Source organism: Pygoscelis adeliae, unplaced genomic scaffold (genome assembly GCF_000699105.1).
Source record: "Pygoscelis adeliae isolate BGI_AS28 unplaced genomic scaffold, ASM69910v1 Scaffold232, whole genome shotgun sequence".
Taxonomy (NCBI): domain Eukaryota; kingdom Metazoa; phylum Chordata; class Aves; order Sphenisciformes; family Spheniscidae; genus Pygoscelis; species Pygoscelis adeliae.
The window spans coordinates 486,062-495,407 of record NW_008824473.1 but is presented as its reverse complement, the minus strand read 5'-3'; the positions used below and the strand labels follow the sequence as shown (position 1 = coordinate 495,407).

The window sequence follows — 9,346 nt, the reverse complement described above, 5'->3', positions numbered from 1 at the left end:
GTTAAACATTGGAACAGGCTGGCCAGGGGAGTGGTTGGGTTCCCCTCCCTGGAAGTATTTAAAAGACGTGTAGATGAGGCGCTTAGGGACATGGTTTAGTGGGCATGGTGTTGTTGGGTGGACGGTGGGACTCGATGATCTTAGAGGTCTTTTCCAACCTTAATGATTCTGTGATTCTATAAGATGGAGCCCTGATTATGCCTTTAGCAACATTTGGCAGCATAGGTGTTCATGTCCATTGGAGTGGAGTGGCTGAGCTAGCTTCAGGCAGCAGGATAGTTGGCTTGGAAGTACCATCACCATTATTAAAGTAAAGCAAACAGGATTTGCTTTTTAAATTACTTATTTAGTTTTGTGGAACAGTATTTTATGATTTTTTTTTTAAGTATCCAGTGAGACTTGGGGTAGAAAAATGTTCTCGGCAAATGTTAGGGACCCATGTTCAGTGTCAGTGACTGAAATACTAAGAGTGTATTTTCAAAAACGTACACAGCAAGGCAACTGAAGTGTAAAGAGCTCCACTTTCTCACCAGCAGCACACCTTTACTGCAGCTGGAAGAAGATAACAGACACCTTTAGCGCTGATGAGGTAGTTCAGCACATCTCTTCACTACTTATCCTATTTGCTGAAGTTACCAACCAGCATGCCAATTATCTGCATACTTCTGATATAAGCAATTTTCTACTACAGGCAATCTGGACAGGTCCTGGTAGCTAATTTCACTAACAAGCTGAGATTCACTGCTTGCACAACTTCTAGTCACTGCTGAGATGGGCTGGATTTTAAAGTGACCTTGAAATAAGATTTTTTGCTCCTCACAAGTCCTCAGAATAACCTAGTAATTCTCTGCTTGAAACCCCCAAACACATTCACTCTTTTACATGCCAAGTTGCGTATCTCAAAACACTCACTTAAAACCCATCTATTTTGCAACCCAAAGCATTACTGGCACTTCAGGAAGCAGCAATTCAAGTATCTCGAAGGCCTTATCTTTTATACCAAGGCAGTCTTAATGGCAGGAAAAAGCTAGTTCAAATTCCCTCGAGCATAGCATACAGGCAAAACTTTAATTTTTACATCTTTAATTGCCTCTGCAACAGATACATATCTTGCATAATCTTCAGAAAGCTTCACTATTTAATTATTTTTGTATTTTCCACAGTTGTTTTCAGACTGTATTGAGGTGTTGATCATATACAGGTTCATGCGTTGCTCTCATGGAGGCACTCTGCTAGGTTTCAGTTCAGTGAAGTTTCAAGTCATTCAAAATGTTTTCTGTTTCAGTAGTTCTCTCTGTTGAGTATTCAGATGAATTCTTCTCATATGAACATGTATGCAAAAGCTGGTCATGATTTACATCCAGATTATTGTCTGATGGGGTGGAATGTTTCCAATCTTGCCCTTTGAAACAGTAAAGACAATGAAGGGCAGGTGGTTAGACTGTGCTGTCTTGTCATGGTTCCCCTGCCTTTTATAGGCATCTCTAGTATGATTTCTGTGGATTGAAATGGATCAAGGTGGCAAATAATTCTTTAACATTGCTGCTGCACGTAGTGCAAATTGGAGTCTGTTTTTTGCCTTCTAAGTCTCCTAAAACCTCTTTAGTTTGTCCTAGGACAAGTTGGATGCAGGCACAGTGACACTGAGGAGCCGCAGGCTCTCCCCATCACATAAACCAAAACAACACCAGGATGCTTTTCTCCGCTTCTGTCAGTAAGCTCACCCCTAACTGGGAACAGGATGGTGTGAAGCCAAGGCCAGTTTTGAAGTGGAAAACTCAGTCCTGGATATTTGTCTCTAATGATACCCTGGCACTTTTCGCAAAAGAAGGATAAGTAAAATAAATGGACTGCCACTTAAAACGGCAAGCGAAAACTTAGTATCTGAAAAAGCGGTTTTATATCTCTGATGTGTTCACAGACTATGATGATACGCACACTATAAAAGAGAGTGAAGTAGGTGAAGCTATTACTCCCAGTATCTCTGTAAAAGTTGACTGAGATCCTGCAGAACACAGGATGCTATCTAAAACTGATTAATTATGATATGAAGTGTTAAGTAAGGATTGAATAGTGTGTGATACTAATATTGGGATACAAAGAATGATAGATAGATTAGTCAGTATGCAACCCCAAAATTGCTAAACTTGAGGAGTAGTATGTTATCCTAAAAACTGTAAATCTGGCACACAATTTCTTATCGTTATGGTGTCTAGATAGAAAAAAATGCTGTTAAAAGTATTAAAAACTCTGAATTTCTATTAAAAACTATACTGCTTAGGTTAGTTCATTAGCTTAGTATCTAGAGCGGATTCATTTGCATGTGAAGACTTTTCTGTGGTTTCTGAAATTTTTAGTGGCTTTATAAGCAAAAGTATTGCAATTGAAAATTCAATGTATTTCATTAACCCTGTCCTTATTTTATGCATGAAAATGAAGAAGAAGAGTTCTTGAATATTTTGATAGGGTTTTCTTTTTTACCTACCTACAGCTGTAATAACAGAATTCAGATTCTGTAAAAGACGTACAAAAAGGGAGTAATCTCTTCCCCATGTTCATGATTGATTGATAGGAAAAGAATAATATATTTAAATTGCAAATGTGCATAGGTGCATATTCAGGGTGAATATTATGAAGAAAACTTTCTCCTGCTTGTGATAGTGAAAAATAGGCCACCTGCAGAGACTGTGGAGTCGGTAGCATTGGAGATTTTCTTAAAAAGGTTTCTTAAACTGGGCTATAGCCCCTGAAGAAGGGAAAGGTGAAAAGGAGGTCACAAAATGCTCATGATATCTGGGAACGGTTAGTGGCCTTTAATTTCTGGCAGCTATTCAGTCTCTCCACAGTGGTGGAATGGATTTTTACACCTGCAGCCAGCAGTTAGAAATGGAACTAAGTTGCTGCCAGCAATTAGAGATTTTTGGCTGTTCCCTGTTAATATAAATTCTTGTCAACAGGAATTACAACTGCCTGTCACTAAGTTAGGGGAGTTGCAGAGAAGCAAACAGATCAGGAGGTTATTGCACAAAGAAAAATGATTCCAAAAGGCAGTCAAGTTTGAAAAAAAGTGTGAGGAATAGTGGGTTAGACAAATTTCTGTCAAGAGGCTCAGTAGCTGACCTTTGGGTGTCCCTTCTAACAGTTATGACTCTACTGTCATAATCCTGGATTTTGCCTATGAAACATGAGGTTGGAGAGATGAAGTATATCCACAGTTAAAGCTTGATCCTCAGAAGAGGCATTTTTCTTCCCTATGCCACACATCTCTTCATCACACTTTTGCACCAGACCTGCAGTGTATGGGGTGCAAAGGTGGACCTCGCTGGCGGCAGCCTGCCCACCTCGCGTCTCCCATCCAACAGTCAGTCAGTCAGCAGATCGACGGCCTTTATGTGGGACTGTAGACTTGCACAGCAGCTCTGCCCACAGCTTCTCATCGCCTCCTTGCTCAGCAGAGCAGGGAACATCACCCTAAAGCTAATGCTGCTCTAATCTTGAGTACAGTGCCAGCCTTTAACTCATTCCTTCTAGTGTTGTTTGGGTTTTTTTTAAATTAGAGTAAAATTTTCACATGACATGGCATTGCATGAAAGGTGGAGGAAATTCAACCCATTTACTCAAGCAGGTATCTCTCTTGTCAGGGTACTGCTGGGGGTGGGGGTTCCCCATGGGGGGGGGCAGGGCAGGGCCTGGCAGCCTGGAGACAGGCCCAGGCTGCCAGGCCCTGCCCTGGGGTGGACAGGCCAAGGCCAAGCTGGGATGTCTGCCCATGGGTTGACATCAGGATCAGGCTCAGTGAGGAGAACCGGGCTGACACAGCCCCGGGATGGCCAGGCAAGGCCGCCCTGTGGCACCATCTGGGGGCCTCTCCCCACAGACATCAGAGGGAAGGGACTGCCCTTGGCTGCACTGGATCTGTCTTGGCCCCAAGCCCCACTGCTAGATTCCTAGGACATGGGGATGTGCTCCAGGCCCTTACATCTCTTCACTTTTTATCAGGGTTGGGTTTACTACAGCATCCTGTAGATTTAAGTTATTGCTTCATGCATGACTGAGGGCTGTGCAGTAGGTAGATATGAACGTGCCAGCTTTATAGGCATCAAAACATGCCAAATCGGGCAAACTTCTGCCCAGGCTCATTTATTTAGTGCCTTTCAAGTAACAGTACTTATTTGAGGTCTTCTGCCTCTGGCTGCCCCCCAGGTCTGTACAACTTCTAACTCAATACCTTATGTAGTAGGTTAAAAAACTGCTTCTTTATAATAAATTTTCAGAGACCATAGTAATCCAGAAGGCAATTGTTTAAGCCACTTACCCCAAGAGAAGCTGAGGAGATAGCTAATGTATGTTTTATTGTGACAGAAGATTACTTATTTGTCATCAGAGAGGTATTGTGGTATTCTAAATCTTTATGTGGCTCACTAGTGAGGAAAGCACTCTTCCAATGAGCATCAGATTCTAAGTTTAACATAGTAGATACTTAAACCAGAACTAAAAAGTGGAATTGTTGATAATGTGTTATGCTTGGTGTCTTTATTTGGCTCAATGGTGATTTGAACGTATATTTTTATTTTTGTTTTTAGTAGCTAAGGATGTCAACATTTTTTTTGATGAGTTAGAAGGCGTGAACAGCCCTTCCAAAGATGATGACTCCCTGCTTCACCATGGTAATTTGACCAGTACTTCTGATGATGCCAGCAGGTTGGAAGTTGTGGGAGAGGTAAGAACACACAGAACTATTAATATAATAATTATTCATACCCACTATAAAGAGAGAATAAATGTAATGTGATTTAAAATCTCATTCTGTGCAAGACAACTGGTTTCTGGCCTTTGTCATGGGGACTGTTTTTCCATTCTAAGATTATAATGCTGAAATATAAAATATCTCAAGTTAAAAGGAGGGTTTTTTGATTTCATACACCCTCATTGAAAAGTCTCTACAGGCCTTTGTTGTCTGCTTGTTTTCTGAACCAGCCAAGTCTAATGCTTCACTGCTTCTGAAAATAATGGAAGAGTTTTCTCTATATTAATCTTTTGGGGGGAAGGAGGGAGGAGGAGAATCTATCATAAATCTCTCATGAGAAGCATTGGGTATCAGGTATGTGACACATTCCCTTCCAGCAAAGAACAAGTGACCTGGTGGTGCATAATGGTGATTCAGAGAACGTGCCGGGGAGGAATCATTCAGCACATAGTCCCTTTTAAATTATGTCTCAAGGCAGGCATCATGGACCCAAGTATGAAAATTTGGGCTTAAATTCCTTTTTGTGTCTTTTGTGCAGAAAGGAACGTGATACTCTTTAACTTTACTTCCAACTGCCCTACAACCCATGTATGTTAGGGCCGTCTCCTTGGGGAGTGAGGAGACCAGGGACTTGTCTCCTTTCCCCCACCTCAGGAGTGCGGCTGCATCTAGACTACTTACTGGAGTGGTCTGATGTGACCTGCAAGCTGTGCCTGAGGGTTTTTTGGCAGAGGGCTGACTGGCATAGAGCAGAACTGGCAAGGACCATACTAACAATTAAAAAGCATGGTAAGCTGTACGATATTGCTGAAGCCTCTGCCCTGACCCTGTTTTGTTTACTAGTTTAGGTAAAATTTAGAAGATATAATTACAGATTATGTCTTTTTCAGGAGCTAGAGGGTTTTGTGGTGCAAGTCTTTTGTGAAACACTGCTGAGGAGAGAGTTAGAGATTTTCCTTGCACTAGAAATTCAGCCCGTAGAGAGCTGCACTCCTGGAATGTTTAGACAGATAATTAAAGCACCAAAATTCAGGGCACCCAGAGATATGATTGCCCTTGTTCGCAATTTCGTCTTCCACTTTACTCATCGCTCTTCCCCAGCTTCCCATACAACTTACAAAGGGCCCTCTTTGCCTGCTTGCACTATAGTAGGTTAACCTGACATGATATTCCCGTGTTGCATTTTGGGATCACGTACCATATGGTCTCTAATAAAAGGACATGGGTGCAAGGCACATGGTCTTTGCATGGTAAAGAGGAAAAGTGAAGAGAAAATAGTCAGAAGGACAAGAGCAATATATACTGCTGATATGGCAAAACCTTTTTTCCCTGTTCGATGTATTCTTTGTTGTTTTTTAAAGGGAAAGGGAAAATGTCTGAGGAATATTTTCCTAGTTGAACAGATTACCTTTTTTTTCACATAACCATAACTGAGGAAAATAGCAATGTAGGTCATGTATATGTATAAGAGGAAAAAAAAACCTAGAAAACTGAAAGTCTTAATGCGACCTGAGGGAGGCTGTAGCCTACAAAAAAAGTTTCAAGGTACTTGGCCCCTGCTTAATTTCAGAAGGAAAAGATACACTGTTTACATGTTGTATGGTTTGTGTGGATAAATATGGGAGCTCAACTATACAGTGGTGGGGTGACCTCTGAAGCTTCAAGCTTCGTTTCAGTCTTTCAGTTTAGTTTAGTAGCTAAGAGAGCCTGTTGATCCCACTTAATGCCATCAGGACAGGGGATCTGGCCCCAGTGAAAGTCTCTCTGAATGTACTGATGTTTGTTTGCTTTAGTTTTAAAGCTAATATTGCAGCCAAATAATTTAATATGGTTTCTGTCTGAATTCATTAAAATGAATTTACAATCAAAAATATTTACAAGGACATAGCAAAGGTTTCTTATCACTTTTGTGTAGCTGACAAGTTGAAATATTGTTTGCTTCAACTGTTAGTTGTTTGTGCTCGACCAGAAGATCCAATGAAGACTTTATTGATGGAGCTTTATCAAAAGTTCCTTAACAGATGCAGAGCCAGATTGGGATTCAGCTTGTCCTTTGACTAGAGATGTTTTTTTTTCTTTGTTTTATATTTCATTCAAACACAGCTACAGTCTGAGCAAATTAAAAATCACGTTTCCCTTTGTGTGCATTGATCAAAATACTTTTTACATATGCCAATATAACAATTAGGTATACACTTTACAATTTAAATCCAGGGACATATTATCACTAAAATATTGTATTACTTCCACTGAAATTTCATTTTCTGAGAACTGGAGAAGCAGCAGAAAGAAAGTAAAAATTAAAGGAAAATGGTTTAGGAGCTGTACTCTAGGTATGCATCCATTCTGCCTTTCTTTCTATGGAGTAATAAATTAGTCTTCTTTATCCAAACAAGGGAGAATGATGGAGCTGGGACAAAATTTTACTTCTACTTAAATGAGCTTATTATGGCCCATTCTTGACATTCCAGCTAATGTAGGTAGTTTTGAAATTAAAATTGTAAGGGTCACTCCTACAGCCTTCACTTTAAGCATCAAACTGTTGATATTTGGGGGCAGTGTTATTAACATTGCACTGAAGAAGTTTCTTTTAACAATCTCTTTTATAAATTGGAACTCGCACTGAAGATTATGGCAGAAAAAAGGTATTCCCATTGAAAAATAAGAAATCTGATGGTTTTTATGGTACTTATGATAGTCGTGCAATTTCAGCTCAGTTTTCTTGTGTGTATTTACCAGAATACAAGCTAACTACATAATTTTTTTCCACCAAGTCCCGGTGGTCTTCAGTGATCAGGATGGATATGGAAAGAGATTATCTAAGCTTTCAGAGAAAACTACAAATCTGTTACTTCCTTACTTTTGAGCACTTGATTTTGCAGCCTAGATAATTTCATTATTAGAAAAGCTCCATGTAATTAAATATATTATGTGTCAGGGAGAATATACCAACCTGTGAAGATACATGGAAAAATAAAGTTGCAGCTTCCACAAAATTATAATCAAAATGGGCAAAAGGGTATTAAGAAAAAAGAACACACAGAGAAAATATACTCGTTCTTTGATTAGAACTGTGCCTTAAAACCTGGATGGTTCTGAGTTCCTCTTTTTCTGCATAAGTTATGACTGTTAGTGGTGCAGGTATTAACCCTCTCCACCAGCTGTGAAGTCGCATGCAGGGGACTCTAATTTCAAGTAGCCACAAACAACAGGAAAAGACGATCTCTTTAGAATTCAAAGATCCTATCTTCATTGAGCATCCATACTGATAATAACCAGGTACCAAAATAACTGGGAATCAAGAAAAAATCTAATCTGTCATTAAATAAGTGAACATTGGAGTCCTTTCTGATTTATTTTTGTAAAGACCTGCAGGTAAAGTTTCAAATTTCCTTGATTTCCCTAAGTGCACTTTTGTTTAAATATTCCATTTAAATTTTCTATAGCTGTTAGGGTTACAAATCCTCTGATTTTGGATAGTGAAACATTTGGGGTAAGCACTTTAGTCTGAAGCTCCCCTAGTATATATGTGTGTGAGTCGTATGTCTATGAATGTTGATGGCTCCCAGTTGTGGGTCTGAGAATATGAAAACTAGTGCATTCATTCCTTGGAAAAGAATTCCCAATTATATATAGATATTTATATTACAAATAAAGCTGTAAAGATAGCCAGTAATGCTAAACTTCTAGCTAGAGTAAAGTCTTCCCTGTTCTTCCATTTTCTTCTGGCATCTTTTTCAGATGAAGGAATGGAGAATTGACATATGTGACTAGACTACTTTCCCACCAAAAACTGCAGTCAGACGTCGTTCTAGATATTTTTTTCAAATAAGTTTACGAAATCTGAAGTCATAACACAGGGAAAGGAGATGCAATGTCTGGAGGCAGGTCAGCAAAGCTCAAGGTGGGAGAAGAGTCTCTGTCTAGAATACTGTAAGCCTAGAATACTGTGGACAATGCAAAAGCCCTGCAGCTGCTATTTCCTGACACTATTGGGCCAGCCTGAGTGTCTCCATATCATGCTAGATCCTCAGAGTTCTTGTAAGTCCAGGCTCAGTCTGTAAAGCTGCCTTACAGGCTATAACAGAGGCAACTGAAAGGGTTCTTTCTCAGAGGCCATACCAGTTTAAGTAGGGTTTATCAGTCTGGATTTGACATACTGTATTCCTAAAATGAAAAGGACCTCCTAGTACAGGTAAGAGTCCAAGCTGCCTTTCTGAGTGGAAAATGACAATACTGTAGTTGGGAGTGTTTCACAAGTCCAAGAGAAAGTGGTTGTCTTGGGAAGTCATATTTATAGGGGAAGAAGTCCTACAAGTCAAATAACTCAGCTAAACCTCATAGACACTCTTTGATGTAAGGTTCTATATGCACTGATGAGTCAGTGTAGGGCAAACCAATTTTCTTCAAAGAAAGATGAAACATAGGAAGCGTAAAGGGCAAATCTATTTTTCCAGTGGAGTCACTACTGCACGCAAAGACACAGTCCGGTGAAGTTCCCACTGACTGGAAAAGGGGAAACATAACCCCCATTTTTAACAAGGAGGAAAAGGAAGACCTGGGGAACTACAGAGCAGTCAGTCTCAACTCTGCGCCTGG

At 40.0% G+C, this 9,346-nt stretch overlaps 1 protein-coding gene across 1 annotated transcript in view; it reads left to right on the top strand.

Annotated features, from left to right (window-relative positions):
- The window catches only part of ANO4 (anoctamin 4), a 159,340-nt gene that overhangs the window by 40,336 nt on the left and 109,658 nt on the right, over positions 1–9,346 (top strand). The window contains exon 2 of the mRNA XM_009321339.1: positions 4,584–4,720. Coding sequence (XP_009319614.1) covers positions 4,584–4,720 — 137 coding nt within the window. The remainder of the gene's footprint in view (positions 1–4,583; positions 4,721–9,346) is intronic.